The 24100-nt window shown below is 47.7% G+C and overlaps 2 protein-coding genes across 12 annotated transcripts in view; both read right to left on the bottom strand.

Moving 5' to 3' along the window:
• Window positions 1-96: 96 nt before the first annotated feature.
• LOC108023283 (E3 ubiquitin-protein ligase MARCHF7) lies at window positions 97-1519 on the bottom strand. Its single transcript, XM_017092575.3, has 3 exons — window positions 930-1519; window positions 543-758; window positions 97-484 (listed from the first exon to the last, which is right to left on the bottom strand). Exons 1-3 carry the CDS (start codon window positions 1305-1307, stop codon window positions 248-250), a joined length of 831 nt encoding a protein of 276 aa, XP_016948064.1. The 5' UTR covers window positions 1308-1519; the 3' UTR covers window positions 97-247.
• A 6193-nt stretch (window positions 1520-7712) lies between these two features.
• LOC108023337 (serine/arginine repetitive matrix protein 2) overlaps window positions 7713-24100 on the bottom strand; it is a 35534-nt gene continuing 19146 nt past the window's right edge. For 4 of the 11 annotated variants that reach the window (XM_050888756.1, XM_050888750.1, XM_050888752.1 and 1 more), the window contains 7 exons: window positions 20041-20187; window positions 19864-19939; window positions 11152-11244; window positions 10981-11083; window positions 9859-10006; window positions 8722-8873; window positions 7713-8473 (listed from right to left, as the gene is read on the bottom strand). In XM_050888756.1, the coding sequence (XP_050744713.1) occupies window positions 8350-8473; window positions 8722-8873; window positions 9859-10006; window positions 10981-11083; window positions 11152-11244; window positions 19864-19939; window positions 20041-20187 (843 nt within the window). In that variant the 3' untranslated portion in view covers window positions 7713-8349. Of the gene's footprint in view, window positions 8474-8721; window positions 8874-9858; window positions 10007-10980; window positions 11084-11151; window positions 11245-13493; window positions 14809-14880; window positions 19017-19572; window positions 19679-19863; window positions 19940-20040; window positions 20188-24100 lie in introns of those variants that run through there. The other 7 variants (XM_050888742.1, XM_017092667.2, XM_050888753.1 and 4 more) reach the window with 6 other exon arrangements.

The raw sequence follows: 24100 nt of genomic DNA on the forward strand, positions 1-24100 counted from the left end.
ACCCTAACATTAAAAATACCGGAATTGGGAATAAACCAGTGGTATATTTTACTGGCGGTTACTTGCCAACTGATTTAAAATTTGAATTCCGAATAGTTTGGGGAGGATGTGAAATAGGTTTTATTGAATATTAAAATTAGTTTATAACTTGATCTTGGTGAAATCATCCAAGTTGGTGGTCGGTCGGTGAAGAAGGGCAGGCCGAACACTCGATCTTCCTTCTCAGCTCCACCTTCCCCTCTCCTCGTCAAAACAGATCGATGGAGTCGTCCTCGATCTCCACCAGGGCAAAGTCGGAGGTGCTGCCGAACATCCACCAGTGGCGCAGGATGTTCCGGATGAGCAGGCAGCGCGTGGTGACGAACTCGAAGAAGTGGAAGAACAGGGCGCTGGAGGTGAGCAGGGCGCAGGAGGCGACGAACACCTCCTGCACGGTGAGCTGCTCGGTGCTGCCCTGGTTGAGATTGTCCATGCACTGCAGAACCTGCCGAGGAGCCGTCAAAGTAGTACGCAAACTCACGGTGAGTCCTGTCCCATCTCACCTGCTGCAGAATGATGTGGGCCAGAGGCATCAGCGAGGCGCTGAACAGCAGGTGCTTCACAATCAGGCCGCAGCAGCGACCGCAGCAGAAGGTCCGCACCATCTGCTTCAGGCTGACCCGCTCCTCCGAGATGTCGAACACCGCGTTGCAGATCTCGCAGCGATTGTCCCGCCGGTGCATGATCCAGCGTTTCAGGCACTTGAGGTGGATGAAGCCCTGCAAAGGTCACCTAGATGCCGTAAGTCACCCATGAAACCCTAGGATACCATAGCTCGCGGGTTCCCTTTCGTTCTTACCACAATAACCTCCGTAACCCTGGAGACACCTATGTCTGGGGCCTAGCAAGATGGAAATGTTTCCCAGCCTGGCTGGGTGACCCCCACTTACCACGCTGCCCTTGCAATTGCACGGACACTTCATGATCTCCATGTCGCTGCGGTTCCAGCGGCAAATGCGGCACGAGTTGCCATTCTCGTTCGCCGAGTGGACGCTCTCCTGCGAGGGACGTCGCGTTACCGGTGGCAACATCCGCCGGCGAGCCGAGGATATTTCCAGGGCGGCCATGGAGGCGGTGGGCGTGCCACTGGCCGGCGGAGCAGCCGCCGCATTACCGGCTGCCAGGCCCACTTCCGGAGAGCAGTTAACATCCGCTTGTGCCGGCGAGGGCGGCTGAGCGGCCGGGGGCGTGGCGTTGCCGGCGGCGACCAAGCCACTTATCAGGCGGAGGGTGGTGGCCTCCGAGAGGGCGTGCTGATGATGCGACATGTTGCTCGGGTACGGAGATGGAGATGTGCTGCGCGCACTGCTGCTAAGCTGCTAAGCTGCTGGCGGTATTCTGGCGCTGGCGTGTGTTCTTGAGTGCGTTACGAACCAAATTTTGATATACAAATTTCTACACCGAATTTTCCTGCGACATCTTACATACAACTTGAACGTTAGACTTTCACCGAGCTACGTAACACATTGACGAAAAACAAAAGGCTCACTGTTTGTTATAAAACCCCGAAGGTGAAAGACTTCAGAAGTTTGCAATGCACCAAACATTGTTTTTTCCATTTCTATTGGCATTTAAATTTAAAAATGTTTAACTTTTGATGTTTTTCCAAAAAACCCTGATGCACCCCCTACAAAAAATGCGAAAATGGGTCAAAAAATTAATTTTCTCTGAAGTGATAGGGATCGCTAGGACATTTGGCAAGCTGCCCAAAGCAGTCGGACTTTTAGCCGTACGCCTTGATTTGGCTAAATTACCATTAAAAAACGGAAGAGAAAAATCGTATTTTTGACAAATTCTGAATCTCGTAAATTTGATTCGCATTTTTCGCCCTAAAAAGTCAGTTTTTTGGCTACTGTAAAGAAATAAAACGTCGGATCGAAGAGTGGAATGCGTCGTTGAGCTCGTTGCTTGATTTCCTATCAATTGGCATTTAAATTTAAAAATGTTTAACTTTTGAGATTTTTTCCAAAAAATCCTGATCCTACAAAAAATGCGAAAATGGGTCAAGAAATTAATTTTCTCTAAAGTGATAGGGATCGTTAGGATATTTAGCAAGCTGCCCAAAACAGTCGGACTTTTAGCCGTACGCCTTGATTTGGCTAAACTACAATTGAAAAACCGCATAAATATTGCAATTTTTGACTTAAATGTAATTCTGTTTTTCAGGCATAAATGTTTTGGCTGGCATATTGCAACCAAAGGTCGTCAAAAATGATGAAAAGTTCTGTAATTGGACAAGCAATGTATTTCCGGAAAAGTGGAAACGGAGGCTCTGGCGGAGTGGGCGACATCTTCAGGTCGAAGAACTTTTCTCTTCCAAGGGCGGCGGCGGCGGAGGCTCCTGCGATGGCTGCTCCGCCCAGGGCAGCACCAAGGAATACCCCACCCGGGCACCGGCAACTCCTACAGCTGAGCAAGTGGGTTTCATCAGAGGATCGAGAGATCAGGATTTTTCCATTCGAAATTTGCAATTTGAGATACCAAGCGCGGAGCTCATGAATAGAAAACTAACTGAAAATAAAAGTGAACAAGATAATAATGGGAGTTTTTTATTGGTGGTAAAGTGGTAAGTTAAATTGAAAATGACGGTTGCCCATTTCCCCTATTGGAAAATGCGAAAAGTGGCAGGTCCAGGCTATTTACAAGGGGAAAACATTATTTTGGCAGAGCAACTTTGATGAATTTGTACTTTAATTCTCAATCGACCGGCATTCAAACCCAAAGGCCTTCCTCTCTCCCGGCAGCGCTCAAATGTAGGCAACATTTAGAAACAAATGGAGAAATGTTTGATTGAAAGCGCACTTGGGAGACTCATTGCGATCTTCCTGATTCTTGACACCAGGCGAACATAATCCGTAGCAAGTGACTGCTGGGCGGTTACATTTTGTGCTGGAAGAGAGCCGTTAGTTTAGCATAAGCAGACCAGAGATGGGCAATCGCTTGTCAGCTACAGAGTCCTTACATATTCTTAGAGCTGCCCACCTCTAGTAAGGCCTTAGAAACTGCTTGTTGGGAGCCTAGGATTTTTTCTGTTTCAATTTCAAAATCTATAGCTTACATAACCACGCGAAATGCTTCGTTTTTAAGTCTCAGACACCAGGCGAACAGAAAACGTAGCAAGTGACAGCTGGTGGCCATAGGCTAACTTAAAGAACAGTTACATTCAAAATGGCTGGAATTACCATATTTCCCCTCAAAACCGTTAATTGGGAACAAGGCGCAGGATAGTGATGCGCAGCCATGGTCGTGTCACGAGCTTCTCACGATGTGCTCGAAATAAAAATGAAATCCCATGTATTGGCTCAGGCCGTGACAAAGGGAAACAATCACGGGAGCATCTCCATGCGAGCTTAAATTAAATCGATCAGCTGATCGTTTGGACACCTGCTACGCATTTATGTTCGCCTGGTGTCTGACATAAGAAATTAAGAAAGTTACCTTAACAAATCGAAGGGTTTCGCTACATTTTTTTGCCGAAATGCTTGTTGCTTGAGTCTCAGACACCAGGCGAACAGAAAACATAGCAAGTGGCAGCTGGTAGCTGGGGGCTAACTTAAACAGCTGATATTTTCAAGATGGCGGCCTCTGTCATATTTCCCCTCCCCCAAGGACCAATAGCAAGCGATCTCCACGGGAAAGAACCGTTGGTTGAGGACAAAGCGCGGACTAAAGATGCCCAACCATGATGGTTTCACGAGTTTGGCGCGATCTTGTCACGATAATCACGGAATACAAATAAAATCTTAAGTATTTACTTAAGCCGTGACAAAGGGAAGCAATCACGGGAGCATCTCCATGGGAGCTTAAATTAAATCGATCAGCTGATCGTTTGCACACCTGCTAAGCATTTATGTTCGCCTGGTGTCTGAATTTATAAAGTAAGAAGCTTGCCTCAACAAATCGAAGGCCTTTGTAACATTTTCGCAGTCAAATTGCTTGAGATATTTCTCTCAGACACCAGGCGAACAGAAAACATAGCAGGTGGCAGCTGGTAGCTGGGGGCTAACTTAAACAGCTGATATTTTCAAGATGGCGGCCTCTCTCATATTTCCCCTCCCCCCAAGGACCAATAGCAAGCGATCTCCACGGGAAAGAACCGTTGGTTGAGGACAAGGCGCGGACTAGAGATGCCCAACCATGATGGTTTCACAAGCTTGTCACGATCTTGTCATGATAATCACGAAATAAAAATAAAATCTTAAGTATTTACTTAAGCCGTGACAAAGGGAAGCAATCACGGGAGCATCTCCATGGGAGCTTAAATTAAATCGATCAGCTGATCGTTTGCACACCTGCTAAGCATTTATGTTCGCCTGGTGTCTGAATTTATAAAGTAAGAAGCTTGCCTCAACAAATCGAAGGCCTTTGTAACATTTTCGCAGTCAAATTGCTTGAGATATTTCTCTCAGACACCAGGCGAACAGAAAACATAGCAGGTGGCAGCGGGTAGCTGGGGGCTAACTTAAACAGCTGATATTTTCAAGATGGCGGCCTCTCTCATATTTCCCCTCCCCCCAAGGACCAATAGCAAGCGATCTCCACGGGAAAGAACCGTTGGTTGAGGACAAGGCGCGGACTAGAGATGCCCAACCATGATGGTTTCACAAGCTTGTCACGATCTTGTCACCACAATCACGAAATACAAATAAAATCTTAAGTATTTACTTAAGCCGTGACAAAGGGAAGCAATCACGGGAGCATCTCCATGGGAGCTTAAATTAAATCGATCAGCTGATCGTTTGCACACCTGCTAAACGTTTATGTTCGCCTGGTGTCTGAAATTAGAAATTAAGAAGTTACCTTAACAAATCGAAGGGCTTCGGTACATTTTTTTTGTCGAAATGCTTGTTGCTTGAGTCTCAGCCACCAGGCGAACAGAAAACATAGCAGGTGGTAGCTGGGTGCTGGGGGCTAACTTAAACAGCTGATATTTTCAAGATGGCGGCCTCTCTCATATTTCCCCTCCCCACAAGGACCAATAGCAAGCGATCTCCACGGGAAAGAACCGTTGGTTGAGGACAAGGCGCGGACTAGAGATGCCCAACCATGATGGTTTCACAAGCTTGTCACGATCTTGTCATGATAATCACGAAATAAAAATAAAATCTTAAGTATTTACTTAAGCCGTGACAAAGGGAAGCAATCACGGGAGCATCTCCATGGGAGCTTAAATTAAATCGATCAGCTGATCGTTTGCACACCTGCTAAGCATTTATGTTCGCCTGGTGTCTGAATTTATAAAGTAAGAAGCTTGCCTCAACAAATCGAAGGCCTTTGTAACATTTTCGCAGTCAAATTGCTTGAGATATTTCTCTCAGACACCAGGCGAACAGAAAACATAGCAGGTGGCAGCTGGTAGCTGGGGGCTAACTTAAACAGCTGATATTTTCAAGATGGCGGCCTCTCTCATATTTCCCCTCCCCCCAAGGACCAATAGCAAGCGATCTCCACGGGAAAGAACCGTTGGTTGAGGACAAGGCGCGGACTAGAGATGCCCAACCATGATGGTTTCACAAGCTTGTCACGATCTTGTCACCACAATCACGAAATACAAATAAAATCTTAAGTATTTACTTAAGCCGTGACAAAGGGAAGCAATCACGGGAGCATCTCCATGGGAGCTTAAATTAAATCGATCAGCTGATCGTTTGCACACCTGCTAAACGTTTATGTTCGCCTGGTGTCTGAAATTAGAAATTAAGAAGTTACCTTAACAAATCGAAGGGCTTCGGTACATTTTTTTTGTCGAAATGCTTGTTGCTTGAGTCTCAGCCACCAGGCGAACAGAAAACATAGCAGGTGGTAGCTGGGTGCTGGGGGCTAACTTAAACAGCTGATATTTTCAAGATGGCGGCCTCTCTCATATTTCCCCTCCCCACAAGGACCAATAGCAAGCGATCTCCACGGGAAAGAACCGTTGGTTGAGGACAAGGCGCGGACTAGAGATGCCCAACCATGATGGTTTCACAAGCTTGTCACGATCTTGTCATGATAATCACGAAATAAAAATAAAATCTTAAGTATTTACTTAAGCCGTGACAAAGGGAAGCAATCACGGGAGCATCTCCATGGGAGCTTAAATTAAATCGATCAGCTGATCGTTTGCACACCTGCTAAACGTTTATGTTCGCCTGGTGTCTGAAATTAGAAATTAAGAAGTTACCTTAACAAATCGAAGGGCTTCGGTACATTTTTTTTGTCGAAATGCTTGTTGCTTGAGTCTCAGCCACCAGGCGAACAGAAAACATAGCAGGTGGTAGCTGGGTGCTGGGGGCTAACTTAAACAGCTGATATTTTCAAGATGGCGGCCTCTCTCATATTTCCCCTCCCCACAAGGACCAATAGCAAGCGATCTCCACGGGAAAGAACCGTTGGTTGAGGACAAGGCGCGGACTAGAGATGCCCAACCATGATGGTTTCACAAGCTTGTCACGATCTTGTCATGATAATCACGAAATAAAAATAAAATCTTAAGTATTTACTTAAGCCGTGACAAAGGGAAGCAATCACGGGAGCATCTCCATGGGAGCTTAAATTAAATCGATCAGCTGATCGTTTGCACACCTGCTAAGCATTTATGTTCGCCTGGTGTCTGAATTTATAAAGTAAGAAGCTTGCCTCAACAAATCGAAGGCCTTTGTAACATTTTCGCAGTCAAATTGCTTGAGATATTTCTCTCAGACACCAGGCGAACAGAAAACATAGCAGGTGGCAGCTGGTAGCTGGGGGCTAACTTAAACAGCTGATATTTTCAAGATGGCGGCCTCTCTCATATTTCCCCTCCCCCCAAGGACCAATAGCAAGCGATCTCCACGGGAAAGAACCGTTGGTTGAGGACAGAGCGCAGACTAGAGATGCCCAACCATGATGGTTTCACGAGCTTGTCACGATCTTGTCACGATAATCACGAAATACAAATAAAATCTTAGGTATTTACTAAGGCCGTCACAAAGGGAAACAATCACTGGAGCATCTCCATTGGAGCTTAAATTAAATCGATCAGCTGATCGTTTGGACACATACTAAACTTTTATGTTCGCCTGGTGTCTGAATTTATAAAGTAAGAAGTTTGCATTGAATGCCTTTGTAACATTTTCGCAGTCAAATTGGCGGAGTTATTTCTCTCAGACACCAGGGGAACAGAAAACATAGCAAGTGGCAGCTGGTAGCTGTGAGCTAAATCAGAGAACCGCTTCTTTCCAATATGGCTCACTTTCCATATTTCCATATTTACCCTCTCTTTCCTAACAACAGTTATTTGGGAACCGAGAGCAGACCAGAGATGAGCAACCCAAGGGTGTCACAAGTTTGTCACGATAAGCACGAAAAATTATTTATTTCCGTGTATTTGCCTAGACCGTGACCAAAAACAATTAAAATGTTTCAAGTAAAAATCGACGCGCATATATTAGTGCAAGTGTTTGTTTCTTCTTAACATAACGTTCATCCAGCCACTTATAGCAGCTCTTAACGATATTGAGGGACTGCAAGTAAATACCACATGGCCTGGCAATATAATCAAGCTCATTTGAAGAGGCTTTTCGTCCTAGAAACAGGTTTTGGCACTTTGAAGAGCTCTTTATACTGCTGTCTGTAACTAAATTGTATCTGTAACATAAGCTACCTGTTGAATATTAAATCAATCTGTTTGCCCAGAGAAAAACACGACTTGCTTGGGTCTCATTTGATTTTTTGATTTCTTTGCGGCCTTTCAATGCCATCGGTTAGTAAATGTTTCGTTCTCGTTACACGTACGTACATAGAGTATATGTTTATTATTACAGTGGTTCATCAAGTGAGCGACGGCATCGCGACGTTTCTCTACATACTTTGTAGCCATGGTCGATGACCGCCGGCAGGGGTTAGTAACTGCACTGCTTCTTCTCTCCACAATTAAAATTATGACAAAAAATATATAAATCAACAATTATTTGCATAGTTTCTGCTTCAAGTTCGATAACAAATAATAATGCGTAATCGTAATAATAGTAAAAAAGGGTAAAACAAACACAAAAAACGTACAAAGAGTCGGCTGCTCACGTCCGACGAGCCATTTGCGCTTCGGCTAAAGAATATACATAGGCCGATCATACAGTTAGAAATTCGCAGGACGACGGGATCTCGGGGTTATAATAGGTTGTGGGTATGGGGGTATGTGGGGTCGCGTGTCTTAACACAAAATGCCGAAGGGGATGTGTGGTGTATGCTTAAAATTTAATGAGTTGCTGCTGTTGCTGTTGAGTTGACTTGGATGCGGAGCTGGATTTGGACTATTCTGCTGCTGCTGCTGCTGCCACTGCTGTCGGTGACTCACTGACAGTTCCGGAACCGGCGGTATATGCTCTGCACGTAGACGAACACGCACTTCCAGTCGGGGCGACTCATCTCCACCATGTCCTCCACGTCCAGCAGTGGTGCAATGCCAGCCTTCTCACTGCGGAAGGACCAATAGCAAGTTAGACTCCACAAAACAATAGAATATAGCCCTCGAAAGCTTATTGGCTCTCAAAATATTTATTGCATTTTTATAAATAATTTAATTTTTAATTTTAACTTAAATATTTTTAGAATTTTGAAGAGCTCTTGAGAGTGTTAGGTAATTATAAATACCATTATCTGAAGTGAATTTTCTTGCAAATCTGTAGCATACATTTAAGGGCGTCCCACGGTGCGTATACTTACTCAGCAACGCTGAAGGCCAGCTCGAAGTTGTGTCGTCGCGTCTGCTTGGTTAGTGTGGTGTAGTCAAATGCGTCTGGCAAGAAATGGTGTATCAGCGCACAAAAGGCCAGGCCGTCTGACCAGCTCGAGCTAAAGTTGCTTATTTGGACGTTCTGCGAAACAATACACACACACTTCATTTACATTCGGTTATCGCTTGCGATCAGTGGTGATCAGTAATGATCGAGCGCTTTCTTTTGAGATGGTTGGCTGGTTACTGAGAGTTCATTTCGTTATTTTACTCATTTTTATGGCCCTTGAGCAAAAGCAAAGCATTTAGTTCGAGATTCCAGCCTCCATTACTACACTAGGGGACTAACTAGGTAAAACTAGGGTCAACTAGGTCGAAACAATAACAACAACAGCGGCGATAACTCTAGCGACTAAGCGGAAATGCCAATGAAACGATAAGCGGTGATCGATTAGAGTCGGCAGCGAAAGCGACAAGCCGGAAACGGAGATGGCATCCGTCTTTCTATTTCCTACTTTCTCATTCGTGCATTGTGTTCGTGTGCGAGTGTGAGCGTGTGTGTGCTTATGTATGAGTATTGGAGGAAGCTTCAGGCTCAGCCAAAGTTAGACGCTGTTAGATGTTTTTGCTTTTGTTTATTTTGCTTTTTGTTTGATTTGTCGTTAGATTGCTTGTTAAACATGGCAAAAAACTATAAGTAATAACATCGGAACGAACGGCATACTAAAGAAACGATATTAACTGGGCCTTCTGGTAGTTGAGGTCAAAATAAGGATTATTCTTTTCTTAAATTTTGGTTAAAACAAATAGTATATTAGGCGCTTCTTGAAATTACTCTTTTTATACCAAATCAATTTTAAAGAAATTAATCATTTTCTGAAATTGTACAAATCGAATTGTTAGTGTATCGCTAGTTCTAACGATAAACACGATATTTCTCGATAACTTCGATAGACAATAGTTTACATAATATTCTAAAAATCGTACTATTTTGACCTCAAATGCAATTAATAATTAACAATGGCAAGGGTAACAAATACTGGGCTGTGGCTTCGGCGTTTCATTTATACTTTAAGGGCTCGCTTGGTTTTGGGTTTTGTTTGTTTTTTGGTTTAGGTTTTGGATACCTCATATTCCTGCGTTTTATGCTGACACCACTGCAGAAGTTGATCCTTGACAGTGGCGGCGCGCGCATTTAATGCCGGATCGGTAAATTTGAACAACGGTTGTGCCGAACCGCCGGGGGTCGTGGGTGTGCTTGTTGTTGGAGATGATCTGAACAAATGAGTCAAGGTTGGAGGATTGCAGACGTTTTAGCGAAACTCACACAAAATCGGTTCATCTTCATGTTGTTCTTAATTTCTGATTTTCTTTTTATTCTTTGTCTGAGTGTTTTTGTTTGATTTTTTAGTTCGATTGTGTTAAGTGTTTTTTGTATTTTTTGTTTTTCTGTGTATGTGTGTGTATACATATTTTCATTTTGTGTTAGCAAGAAACAACAACAACAATTATTTGAATACCAAAAAAACTTGGAAATGGAACGACTAATGCGAATTTTTGTATTTGGGTTTGAATTTTTCGGAATTTTCGTTGCCGAACAAAAACATATAGAGACAGAGATAGTCGGGAGAAAAGAAAATAAGAGGGAAGATCGAGTCCAGTTTCCAAAGGCTAAACAAAAAAACAGAGGGAGACAGTTGGGTGGTCTATGTACAAGAAGCGAAATCACTTTTCCTCCCTAGGTCACATTTCCTTTAAAGTTTTCTTTTTTCAGGGGGTAGACGATACTACGACACACTTCCATAGAGAACCAACACCAGAAATCGTTTATATATGTGTGTGTTAGGAGGGGCGGCGAAGACCGTGCTTATATGGTATACATTCAATGTGTGAGTGTGCAGTGTCCTCCGATAACCAATTGAATTATTTGAGTTGTGGCTTGGAGAAGCAATCGTGCTGGTCGAACTACAATTTCCAAACAGAAAACAGCATGTTTTTATCGATTTCTTTAAAATCGATCGATCAAAAAGTTATCGACTCAGTGTCATAGGGGCACTGCTTGCACTGCTTGCTTCTCCAGCTACCTTGGAATCGAATGGGTGGTGACCTGCACAAATGTTGGCTTGTGTGTATGGTACAGTATGCCCTCGCTACCGTCGATATATGTATGTATTCATGGTTTACTTATAACTTATGTAGTGTATGGAACAATCGGAGTTACAGGAGCGCGGGAAAGGGATTTCACTTACTTTTGCGCCTGCAGGGCGGCCGCTTGCTTGTCCAGCTGCTTGAACTTGGCCAAGGGCGAGATGTTTTTGGAGGCGGCACTTCCGCTGACGGTGCGTGTGGTAACTACGGAAGTGGAGAACACCCCGTTTAATCCACACCCCATATGACACATCCCCATCCACCCCACTCACCCTTTGTTGTTGTTGTGGTCACAGTGGCACCGCCATCCTTGGACTTGGTTTCCGTTCGCTGTTCGCTGGTCGAGGAGCTCTTGTGCTGGGCTGCTGTGTGAATAGAGTTTTTTAGGGATGCGGTTTGGTTTTTCGTTTTGTTTTTGGCAGCAGGAGGAAGAAAAAGAGAAGCAAACAAATTACATTGATTAGTTGTGGGGCATGCACAAGGGAATTACACAAAAAATATCGATCAGTTTTGGGTAATCAACGATTCTCTTGGGTTATTCAGAATTACATGTGTTTTGTATCTGGGCAGGCAACACATTTTACACACTACGCAACGCATCGGAAAACATCACGAAAATTCGCTCGTTTTCGTTTGGTTTTTAATATTATATCAGCTACTACACATAACTCAAAAATCAAAATGGCATTATTCAAGCTGTCACACACAAGGCAGGATTTTTCGCAGTGTGTCTGGTTCTCGTAAGCCCCCTTTTCAAAGGAAACGCGCTACGGAAATCACACAAAGAAGCAATCGGAAACCGTCGCTAATGGTGTGGATATGACTGTGGCGGTGGTGGTGGTGGCGCTTCTGCATTCCATGGGTGTGTTTGAGTGAGAAAAATCAAGTGTTTTGAACTTAAAGTTGGCCATTTAAAGCACACAGCTTACATCGCATAGGTAGGTATAGAGTCCTTTGAACCTTACTTATAACAAACACAGTCTTATCTTCATTTCTGTTTTAAATAACCACTTTTAAGTTCTTATTTACATAGTTTTGAACGCACGTTTTTCATTTTTGTAATCATAAACGGATAAAAACTCATGCAAAAGTATGTACAGTTACAGCTAAAAGTCAATGAACAGCATGCTTTGAATCGGGGGACAGGGAACAGGAGCAGATCGGCGGATCGGCAAAAATATATGGACGGATAAACAAAAAAGAACTGATCAGTAAAATAAACGAAAAACACTGTTTCCTCATCTCATCTGCTTGGGGTGTTAGGAAAATAGGAAGCTATAACATATGTACAGGGGACGACAGAGAGAGAAACAGCCGATTTAAAGGAGGGACAACAGGGGTTTCTCTTTGCTGCTTCCACTTTTCCTTTCAATTCTTGCTTGTGCTCTTGCAATCCTTGCTGGGCCAACCAACCAACCAATCAACCAGTCAATCAGTCAATCAACCAACTAGCGAACGAGCAAACGTAACAAAACGTAACAGAACGTAACGTAACGCAACGAGGGGGTGAAACGGGGATAAGCGCTAGAGGTCGACGCAGTTCAACATTTCCACACTTGGCTGAGTACGAACTCCAGGCACAACAAATATGTACAAGAAAACGCGCACACACGCACAGGCGCAACACACACAGCTGCCTGTAAAATAATAGCGCTGAATAGTTGTGAGGTATCAAGTACAGGAACACTGGCAACGGGCTCCCAAAAGTTGTGGCTTGAAGTTCAAAACACACACTTCTTAATTTACATACTAAACCTATGGTCTGCGGAACTATTAATACCATTATTTTGATTGCGGCTGCCTGTGTTCCCATGAGGTGTGTGCGGTTTTTATGCTGTTAGGCTGCTGCTGGGCGGTATAGCAATATTTTATGTATCTATTATTATCTATTTTTGTTGTTGGTAGTACAAGGCAGGGCAGGGGCGCTGGCGAAAAGGGGGAGGGGCTTTCAAGGCTGGCATTCTGTACATCTGATATTTTCATATTCAACTCACAAATCTCGGAATATGGTTCAACTTGTTGCTATTGTTGCTTATTCTTGCTGTTGTTGTTGTTGTAGTTGTTTGGGGCTTCGTTGGGACGTAGTGCAGCAAACATTGCTTCTTTCTTATTGGCTTATAGGCGCGATTGGGCGTGTTTGTGTGTGCTTGGTGTTTTTGAAAATTGAAAAAAGAAGGAAAACAGAAACCGCCTGTGGTCCCTCAGCTTTTAACTTCTGCCGCTTGGCTCATGATCGTGATCTGCGTTTTTCTAACTGCTTCGAACGTGGGAAAAGTGGCTGGGTGGGTGGGCTCTGGGTGGTGGTTCTAACTAAAACAAAGCTAATCCTAGGCTCAACAGTAGCGCTTGAGTAAGTCAGTAAACATTAATCAGTACAGTTGCCGTTACAAGTTACAGTTATCATTCCGTTTCGATGTCGAATTTTCGATGTCGATTTTTCGATTTCGTATATCTTTAGTTACTTTGCTTATCGTGTTCTCATCCAGTTTCGAACTGGAATGCCTTTTTGTTTTGCTTTCTTTGGGTGGGTGAATTTGGCTTGAGTGGTTGAGTGGTTGGCTGGACTGTTTTGTTATGTTTTGCTTTTCATTAATTATTTGTAAGTTTTAGGCACCCATCATTAGCTGCTCGAAGGCATCCTCCACATTGCTCTCGTCCAGCAGATTGAGATTGGCGATGTGCGGCATGGTGGCACTGCGGCTGAGGCCCCCGCCCACCATGGGCGCACCACCGCGTCCGGCGGTGGAAACATTGCCATTCGATGTGGTCAGCGAGCTCAGGGACTTTCGAGCTGCCGCTGAGAGCTTCTCACTGGTCTTGGTGCGGTTGATGGCCGACTTGCGGCTGGAGGACGTCGAACTGGTCATGGTGGTGCGCAGCTCCTCCACTTGGCCGCCAGTGGGTGACTTTTGGCCCGAGAAGTAGGCGGCCACCGTTCGCTGCTTCTCACTGACCTGGGCCTTGTCGATGCCCGCCTCGTAAAGCTTCGGCACGGCCAGCGAGTGCCCGGACTTGGAGCGCCGCAGCTCACCCGGAGATCCTGGCTGGTTGTACTTCGCCGGACTGGGACCGCTCGCCTGCTGCAGCTGGCAGATCTGGTTCCACGAATCGCACTTGCTCAGCCGATTGACCCGCGATCCCGCCTGCGCTCCCTGGTGGGAGTCCTCCTCGTGGTTCCTCCTGCTCATCGAGGTGAAGGCACTCACATTGTTGAACACTATGTTGTGGGGTATCTCGTCCTCGGGCGGCACCTGTGGCTGCGGTGTCGCCGGGGTTTCCACAATGCTCGGCTTGATTTGCTGGTGGTGATGCTGCTGCTGCTGCACCACTGTGGTGCTGCTCACAGTGGTGCTGCTGGTGGTGCCACCCTGCTTGTTCAGCTGCGGACTCTGGTACGAATTGGGCATGTAGTGGTGGCGCTGCGGTGGCCCAAACTTCTTCAGCAGCGGGGCCTGGTCCTTGGGCAGCGAGGACTTCACTATGTCCGGCGTGTCGGGTGGTGCCGACGACTTGTACTCCTGCTCGAAGTAGGTGCTCCTCTGACTGCTCTCGAGGACGTTGCCCAGACTCTTGCGCCGCAGCTCGTTGACGTGCTGCTCCTTGTGCTGCTTCTGGACGGTGGTGTGACCGGTGCTATTGGTGCTGCTGATCAGGCTGGAGTTGAGGGTCTGCTGGGACATCACCCGACTCTGCAGAGGTCGGCCGTCGTAGCCGGAGTCACCTTGGATGGTGTGACTGCGAGCACTCAAGCGGGGCGCATGTCTGGCCGTGTTGTTGGGTGGCTGCTGAGGTAACTGCTGAGGGATCTGCTGGGGCAGTTGCTTGGGTAGCTGCTGAGGGATCTGCTGCTGGGCCAGTTGCTTGGGTAACTGCTGAGGTGGCTGCTGAGGCAACTGCTGGGGCAACTGCTGGGGCAACTGCTGAGGTAACTGCTGAGGGATCTGCTGAGGTAACTGCTTGGGCAGTTGTTGGGATAGCTTCTGAGGAACCTGATGAGAAACCTGCTGAGGCAACTGCTGGGGCAACTGCTGGGGCAACTGCTGAGGCTGCGACCTCTTCTGAGTCTGCTGTGGCATCTGCGGCCCTGCTGGCTGACTAATCTGCGGCTTGGTGCTGCGATCCACTGGAGGCCCCAAGGAACCCACCGCGGGAACAGTATTATGCACCGGATTCGCCGTCCAACTGGTGCTGCCCAGCGACAGCGAGGAGCTGGCGTTCGAGTGCTCCGAAGTGCGCCGCAGCCGCTGGCTCACTGACGTGGCCATCGATTCCTGCTCCGGCTCGTCGCCGGAGTCGTCCACGGGATAGGTGACCACGTAGGAGGTGTGTGTCTCACCCAGGTAAGAGCTGGCATCCTGGCTGGCTCTGGGCGGTGTGTAAGTGGGGTTCGCCTGGTAGTTGACCTGGGGCAGGCTCACCGCAGGCGGCGTGGACATGGGCGAGTTGTTGAACTGCGGCTGGCGCTTGGGCTCAAAGGTGCTGAGCTGCGGGAAGAGTGGTTCCACCAGCGGCGCCTGGTACTGTCGACCGTCGGGCGAAAGGCAACCCGATTTCGGCGAACTGGGTGCCGTCAGGGGATGCCTCCTTTGATTGCTATTAGCCCCTGGGGGATTACCAGGTCCACCTCCCAGCTGCTTCATCGTGTAGAGCAGCGACTTGGCCGCCCTCGAGTTCTTGCCGTAAACCTCATCGTCGCTCATATGAGCGTTTCTTCTATCCGCCACCCGCACAGCCGTTTGACTACGTGGCTTCCGCATCACCTTCGTTTCGGCTCGGTACTCCAGCATGTTGTTATCCGAGTCCAGGTCGAGATCATCGTCCGTATTGTCGGTCATCAGGGTGGGATTGGGCATGGTCATGAAGCTCGTAGGACTGTTGGGGGGGCTGTCCACGTCCACATCCACTGGACTGCTGATGTAATCGAACCTCCGGGTCCCGGGTGGCGGCAGATAGGTGGGATTTGAGCTCGTGAGTACCAGAGGTGCTGCCAGGGGGTTGGTGAGTGCCTCGGCCTGTTCCACGGCACTTGTGAGGCACGGTTGGCTCCGGTAGTTGTAGGCATTGCCACCCTGTGGTCGCCTCACTGGCGGAAAGTCTGCGTAGGCAAACGAGATATTCGTGGGTGGCGGTGGCGCTTGATACTCCTGCCTGGGCGGTGGTGCACTGGTTCCTGGATCCATGGCGTTGGGCAGGGATGGCCGCTTCTTGAACTCACTCAGGGCTGGCGCCTTGGACCTCAGCGAGTTGTGCCGCTGCAAATAGCCACTGTTGCCATTGGGATAGGTTGGCAGTGGCTGCTGCTGCTCCAGGTTGTCCCTCAGGGATCGCTCTTCAAAGTGGTGCGCCTTGCGTCGGAAGTCGCTGTTATCCACCTTGGGCTTCGCCACCCAGGGCAAGCCGATGGGTGAAGTGGCCGTCGACGATGGCGAGGGTGTATTGCTGTACGAAGTTGCCGATCTGGCCTGCAAATGTTGCTGCGATTGCGGTGGCAGCTGCTGCTGCTGTTGCTGTTGCGTTGGTGGTTTCCAAATGGCCGGATTGGGCTGGGATTTCTGAGCTATGGGCTTGTAGATTCCCGGCTGCGGTGGCGCTTCATTTTCGATCGGTCGAAAGACGGACTGCGGAGCGTGTATGAAGTTGTTGACCTGGGCGGCCTGTTCTCGCTGTTGCTGGAGGCGCAGTTCCATCTCCTGGCGCCGCTGTCGCTCCAGTTGCTCCTGCTGCTGGCGTTGCCTGTCCAACTGCTGTTGTCTTTCGGCCTGTTGGCGCTGCAACTGCTGCTCGTAGTATTCCCGCTCCAGGCGAGTGCGCTCCTCTCGCTCGTACCGCGCCTCCTGTTCGATTCGAAGCTGTCTCTCCAATTCCTGGCGACGTTGCCGTTCAATTTGCACAGCGGCAGAGGCTTGCTGTTGCTGCTGCAGTTGCAATTGATCGCGCTGGAGCTGTTCTCGCTGAAGTTGCTCTCGCTGGAGCTGTTCCCGCTGAAGTTGCTCTCGCTGGAGTTGCTCTCGCTGGTGCTGCTCTCGTTGCAGTTGTTCTCTCTGCAGCTTCTCTCGCTGGAGTTGCTCTCTCTGGAGTTGGTCTCGCTGAAGCTGCTCTCGCTGGAACTGCTCGCGCTTGGAGAGCTCTCGCTGGCCTTGCTCCCGCTGGTATTGTTCTCGCTGGAGCTGCTCTCGTTGGAGCTGAAGCTTTAGGTCCCTCTGACTCAACTCTCTCTGCTCTCGTTGCCTCTGCTCACGCTGATACTGCTCTCGCTGCATATGCTCCCGCTGCATCTGCTCGCGCTGCAATTGCTGATGATGCAGCTGCTCCTGCTTGGCCCATCCCGGCACATGACCCGGCACTGGCGGCGGCTTGCCTTTGGTCGCCGTGGCCGCCGCCCCCGTCTCGAAGGTATGCTTGATGTTGCCAAACTTGTGGGTCCAGTTCGAGACACTCCTACCACCAGCACCGCCCCAGCCCAAGCCAGTCTGGTGACTCTGCTTGTTGATGAAGGCCAGGAACTTGTGGTCGTTCTCCGTTTTCGGCTCGAACGGCGGCACTGCATTGTGAACTCGTCTCTTAACGCTAACCTGCACTGCCCGCTTGAGACCCAAGTGCGGACCATGGTCATCCTCCAGATCCGAGTCCGAATCACAGTCGGCCATGTACTTGGCCTTGGCCTTGGGTATATCGATGGTGTTGGCCCGCTTCATTAGGTGCTTCTTGCCCCCGCCAAAACGGGTGGAATTCGAGCTGGAGTTCGAGTTCGATTGCGAGTTGCTGGGGGAGTTGCCATTGCCAGTACCCTCCGGACTTGAGTTCTGATTCGCCTCGTAGCTGGCAAAGCTGACGGCATAGTCCCCAGAAAGAGGACGTCTGTTTGTGGTATTTGGTCTCAGATGAGATTGATTCTGGCTGGGACTGGACGCTGTCGCACTTGGAGGGTTACTGACTGACTGAGGCTGCGACTGCTGCTGTTGCTGCTGCTGCTGCTGCGGGGGTTGTGCCACAAACTGATTCGGTCGGTAGAGCTGCACGGGCACGGCACTCGAGCTGGGCGCCTTGGTCAGCGCAAAGTCCTTGCCCTCCAGAATCAGCATGTCCTCCATGTAGCGCCGGGCATCCGCCAGCTCCTCCCGGCTAACGCCAACTGTGTGACGGCTATTTCGCTGGCGACGCTTGGCGAACCGAGACTGCCGGCTATCCGTTTCCGGTTCCGGACTACCTGCATCGCCGTCCTTCTGATCCTCGGCGGCCTTTCGATCGTCGGCCAACTTCTCGGGCGCACTGAGTCCACTCTGGAGGCGGGCCACCAGGCCGAGCAGAGCCTGCCGCTGACCCCCGTCAACGGCCAGCTCCTTGCCCTGTTTCAGGCTGCTCTCCAGGCGGCTGAGGGCATCGGTCACCTCCTCGACCAGGCTGCGGTTCGCCTCGCTGGCATCGCTGCCGCTGCGCTGCTGCAAGGTGTCCCGCAATCCGGCGGCCAGCAAACGCAGGTCCTCGCCGCTCTCCGTGCCGGAATCCTCTTTCGAGGGCACGCTCAAGCGACTGGCTGTGCTGACTGATCCCCCAGATCCACTTCCAGCTCCTGTGGCTGGCATGGTCTCCGGCTTGGATTTGTCCCTGGCCCTAACCACTGTGCTAACCTGGCTACTGCTAAGACTACCTGTTTTCCTACTACCTAAGCTACTACTGGTGCTGCCTGCTCCTGTTCCTGCTGCTCCCGCTCCGGCAGCTGCTGCTCCTGCGGCTCCTGCTTTCTTGGCCGCTGTTCCCGCTGGCAGGGACTCACCCTGAACCGACTGGACACCGTCTGTGGCCGAGGAGCTGCTGCTGCTGCTACTGGCCAGCTCAACTTTGGCCAACTTTTTGCTAACGCTTTCGGTGACTTGACTGGTGGTCTTCTCCTCCACCTTTTGGACAGTTTTTTGTTGGGTGACCTCCGCCTGCTTGGTGACCTCCTTCTTGGTCACCTGCTTTTGGGCGAGCTCCTTGGAGGGCTCCTCCTTGTTGAGCTCGGCCTTCGCCGGCTCCTCCTCCTCGTCGTCGCTGTAGTCGGTCACCTCCTCGATGATCTCCTCATACTCGCTGGCGCTGCTCTCCTCCTCCTCCTGCTTGTCCTCCTTCTGCTTCTCCTGCTTCAAACTCTTTTGCTCTGCTCGCCGCAGCAAAGAAAGTCAAGAGATAAAGGAGAGATTTGTAGATAGAGGGATAGAGAAAGTGGTGTAAGGCAAATACGTAAGACTGGCAACGGGAAAGAAGTCAAGCAATAAAAACTGGGGAGGGGGTCTGAAACTGTGGAGCTGCTCAGTTGAGGGAATTTCTTAATGTGATCGGTAAGTCAAGATATTGAAGAGTGTCTTGAGAGGTCCGAGTTCTAGATTGTAAGTTCCCACACCCCTTCAAGACACTCCCATACGCTGCATACACCCATCACCATTCTTTTAGATTCCTACATCTGAGCATCGATCAAAATCGAACAAACTACGATGGATCGATTCCAATTTTATGTGGGTCTTCGACGTGACTCGACTCTCACTGAGCGACGACAACATTGAACGATAGATAATAGTACAAGAAGGTAACGATAGTAACGATAGCACTGTAACGATAACGATGTGTGGACCGCGACGAGGAATCGATAAATGTTCATCGACTGGGGTGGAACATGAATGGACATGACCAACATCAAACGCTGGGTGGTGCAGTACCTGGAGACTAACCGAGCAACCGAAAGGCGGGAGAATCGGGTAAAGGCTTTAACTTTGCTCCTACTGACTTCGAATATCCTGCCTAGCTAGTTGCTGTGCGCATTATCTACAAGATACAGATACAGAACACAATATATCGATATCACTGCGTTTCCATGTGGAGGTCTCTGCCTTCTCCGCCGACGAAGAAGTGTTGAGCTAATCCGCTGGCTTTTCTCTACGTTTTTTGTTGTTTTGGGTGGGGTGTATATTATATGTGTATGGATCAGAGATATACAGAGAGACACTCACCTTCGCGGTCCGCCATAAGTTCGCGTAGACGTGCACGGATCTTGCGACGCTCCTCGTAGGTGGAGGCCTGTTCCAGCTGGAAGCGATCGAGGGTGGAGGGTGATTGATCGATCGTTTTGGTATCGGATGGCACGAGACTGTCCGCAGGATCTGCGTAGCACACTAGGTAGTACTCACCAATTGCTTGAGGACTTGCTCGTCCCAAATCTCCTCGACGTCACAAGTTGTGCGTGTAACTGGTGCTGAGGAGCTGGAGCTGCTGACCTTGTTGTTGCTGTTGCTGGCCGATTTGCTGTAGGTGTTGGTTATCCGCGTGGTCTTTACCTAAAAGACAGAGCAGAAGACTTGGCGTTCAATACTATGCTGTTGTTTATCAACCGGAAAATTTGGTTTCTTCTTTTTTGGGGTGTGTGGGTGAGAAACAAACGCCAGCTGTTTTGGCCTGGCTAAATAAAGCACGATGAGCACATTCGCCGGCCACAGAATCCACGCCAGCCAGCGCAATTATTCACTTGCCAAGAGTTGCCAACGAAAACTGGTGTGTCGGCGGCTCTCGGTCGTATCGATCGAAGGCCGTGATAAGGCAGAAAGCAAGAAATCAATTTGTCAGTACAATGTGTCCTTAGCCGTGATTTCGAATGCATTCGCTGCCCCGGCAGCTTCCGCCAGCAGTTGATCAATGTCGCTGCATACCTGTCGTATGCGTAATATGCCCGAGTACAAGGCACAAAGTGCGCATACGACATGTTGACCGACGGTGGAGCGTCAACAAAAGAGGCGGAAGGCACTGAAACGATTATTGTTCTCGAAGGAAAGAGCACTTGAAAAATAATTCATTATTGCTTGATTCTTTGTTTAAAAACAAAATTCACTTTCATTTCCTGCCATTTAAACGGCTTTTGTTGGAAATCAAGATCATTCTTAAGCCGTTCGCAATAGAATGTATTTTCATTGTTATTTAAATTGAATAATACATTTTGAAAATGAAGTGTTTGGCTTAACAAACATTTAAAAAATGAAACAATATTTTTTCCTGGAATTTTTGGCTTCTTTACTGTTGAGCCGTTCATCTCGAGAGCTCGTTGATATGGAGCCACATAACCATTAAAACCTTATCAGCGCACTTATGGCGAAAATTCATTTTAACTGCCCCAAACGAAAGATCTGCCAATAAAATAAAATTTCTCTTTGTGCCGGCGGACAGCACATCAGATAAATCAGCTAAAAGCGTTTATAGACCCCTCGAATTGATGCCAAATATTGAATTGATGCATATAGCAAATGGCTTATGGATGTGAGTGCAATTAAGTATACGCCGCGTCGGCCTGCAGTTTGCGACGATGAAGCAAAAGCCAAAAAGCAGGGGGAAGGGAAATTCGCTGTGGTTCTTCTCTCTTTCCACGGCCCGGGCGGCATGAGAAATGTAGTTGTTTATACATCAATTTGACCAAATTTGGTCAGCGGCATGGGAAATTTCGTTTTTGAAAAGCGACTTCCAACATGTTCGAAACGCCCCCGCTCTTCCTCTTGCAACACGCGTTGCTATTTATAATTATAAATTATTTGGGCACACACAGGCGCGGCCAGCGAACGAGTCGGGTATTTCAGGAAAAGTTCCTCATATTTGTACGCTCCCTGCTCCTCCCCCTGTGCGCCGTTCTGGGCCGAACTTTATATAATATTTGTGTTGTCTTATAAACAAAGTGTAGCGGGCAACAACAATCAAACCAAATTAATGGCCAAACATTTTACAATGCTCTCGCAGCCCTCCCCTTTTTCACTTGTTATTGTTGTCAAAATGTGGGCCACAAAATACAATGATTTTCATCCAATTTGACTTGCTTTAATTTGCATTTTATCCTCTCGCTTTTGGTTTATTTTTAATAATTTCTGGCTTTTTTCTGTTTTGTTAATTATTTGGGGGACTGCAAAGCTTGCCAACTATTTGGCGCGATTCCGCCAAAGCGTAACAAATAGAGGGGTAGCAAGCCAAGCATGGAAATCAAAATGGAAATTGCAAAGAAAACAATTAAAAAGACTCGTTGGGCGGGGGAAATGGGAAATGGGGAGTGCAGCTGACCAGAGCGATCATTGCCAGTTAGCTGATTTGCTGCACTTGGCCATTGACTGTGGCTGCTGGTCAACACTTCTCCCCTCTTTTTTGGCTTTGACACTGCCTTGAAAGGCGCAGAGGGGGAGAAAGGGGAGCCGGCCACTTGATTGATGGCCACCAATTTGTACCAGCAGCAAGACACTGCCGAAAAATGGATCACCTAAATATAGGACTTTCAGCTCTTTAGAAATTCCCCGACTCACAAATATTGAATTTTTTGTTGGGCTAAGAAACATTTAAACCTATTTGAAGTTGATTTTGTACCTTGCTTTAAATGAAATTAAAAGAAAATCAGGCTCTTTATTTTTCGCCAGAATATAAACAGCTTTTAGTGCCCCCTTTCTTTCAGTGCTTTGTCGCACTTGGCTATCACTGTTGACCTCCTCTCAAAACAAAAAAAGCCTAACCAATCACACGCGAAGAAAATTGTGCCCGATTTTCCATGCGAAGGATGATGATTTTCATTTTGCGTTTCCAAATTGACTTTCTTTCGATTTCGATTTTTTCTTTTGTTGCTCGCCGTGTTGTTGTTTGTATTTTTAGCCCGGGCAAATAGAGAAATTATTTGACATGCAAAATGCGAGGCTAAGACAAACACGCACACACAGTGATTATGAAACGGCAAAAGCAAAAAGCAAAGGCAGGAAGAAGCAGCCCACAAAATGATTGGAACAAAAAATGATGGGAGTCGCAGCCAAGACTGTTTGACAAGCACGATGTGCGGCATGCACACCGTGCATCTCGGGCTATAAAGTATACAAGGGGATGGAAAGCATGCTGTTCGTCATTTGTGCTGGCTTATTCTCACTGTTTCAGCTGTTTTTCGGTGGCTGACAGGGCTTAAGTTATTATCCCCAGAGATCCCGAACAATATTTTTTGTTTCCCTAAGTCATCAATGGAATGCATGGTCTGCGCGCTCGTGTTCTTTTTGAAAGTTGAAGTTCTGTGCTAAATCGTAATTGGTAGTTTTCCCCGCCATATTCTTAAGTTTTCTTTCTTGACCTAAGCTCGCTTCTTTATCTAAACAACGAGATATTTTTAAAAGTTCCTCAACTCAATACGATTTGAAGTTGCTTATTACCATACGGTCACACTATGCTTCCTCAACTTAATATGATTTGAAGTTGTTCGTTACCATACGGTCACACTATGCTGTTTCATATTATCCATGGGAAGCATTGGTATTACAATCCAGAAAAACAGGGTATGTTTTTAATCATATTTGGTAGTTTTCCCCCATATCATTAACCATATTCTTAAGTTTTTCCTGACCTAAGCCCACTTCTCGAGTCAGTGTGATGGGGCATGGTGGAAACCGGCTTCCCAACTCGAAGCACTTGCAGCAGCAGGCGATGCTTAATCACCAAACGCAGACTTGCTGAGCTGAAAGGGGGAGCTTGGGAAACTTGGGGATCTTGGGGGACTCAGGAGGCTGAAGCGGCGTTTGAGGATTTGCCGCTCTGCATGTTACGCTCAGCTAAGTGCAGGGGCAGCAGCACTGCGCACCTGAAATGGCAAGCGGCAACGGCATTTCTCTACGTTCCAGTTCGATCGGCTGGAATCGGGGATCCGTGGAGCTGGCCATGGGTCTTGCCTTGTGGATGGACGCTCTGGAGTGCTGGCCCCTATATCAGAAAAGCAACCTTAAGTGGCGAAACCATGATGGGTAACTACTACTAATGGAACGTTAAGATCTTTGGGAAAACCAATCTTCCCTGAAGTACTAATCAGCAAAGGCAACCTATTCTGATCTGTCTACATAGGTGCCCCTAAGAAACCTAAACGATCTGCAAGTGTTTTCTTCCAACCAGATTATTTCGGCACCCAAAAAATAGCTATTTGCCAATCTAAAGTCGCTTTGAAGTTAAATATAATTTGACAAAAATAGGACATTTTCTGCTGTTGCACTTTGTAATAAGAGGAATCTTTTCTATGATCCTAGGACTTTCTCTAGCCTTGAAAGTAGACATTTCCCGATCAGCTGGAACCACCGACTTAAGATCAGTGACTATCAGGGATCTGCATATGCAAATGCCAATGCTTCGCTATATCGAATACATGTATCTCGGAGAATTCGTAGCGTCGCGGGATATATCTGTGGGAATCGGTATTTGGTTCACACA

The sequence above is a fragment of the Drosophila biarmipes genome, chromosome X, assembly GCF_025231255.1.
Source record: "Drosophila biarmipes strain raj3 chromosome X, RU_DBia_V1.1, whole genome shotgun sequence".
NCBI classification, from domain to species: Eukaryota; Metazoa; Arthropoda; class Insecta; order Diptera; family Drosophilidae; genus Drosophila; species Drosophila biarmipes.

What these genes read in the sequence shown, in the direction of transcription:
- LOC108023283 (XM_017092575.3), bottom strand. Translation starts at nt 1,307, where the DNA reads ATGTCGCATCATCAGCACGCCCTCTCGGAGGCCACCACCCTCCGCCTG. An exon ending in GCAATTGCAAGGGCAGCGTG is followed by an intron (nt 759 to 929) that starts GTAAGTGGGGGT and finishes TGACCTTTGCAG; the next exon opens with GGCTTCATCCACCTCAAGTG. An exon ending in CCCACATCATTCTGCAGCAG is followed by an intron (nt 485 to 542) that starts GTGAGATGGGAC and finishes GCTCCTCGGCAG; the next exon opens with GTTCTGCAGTGCATGGACAA.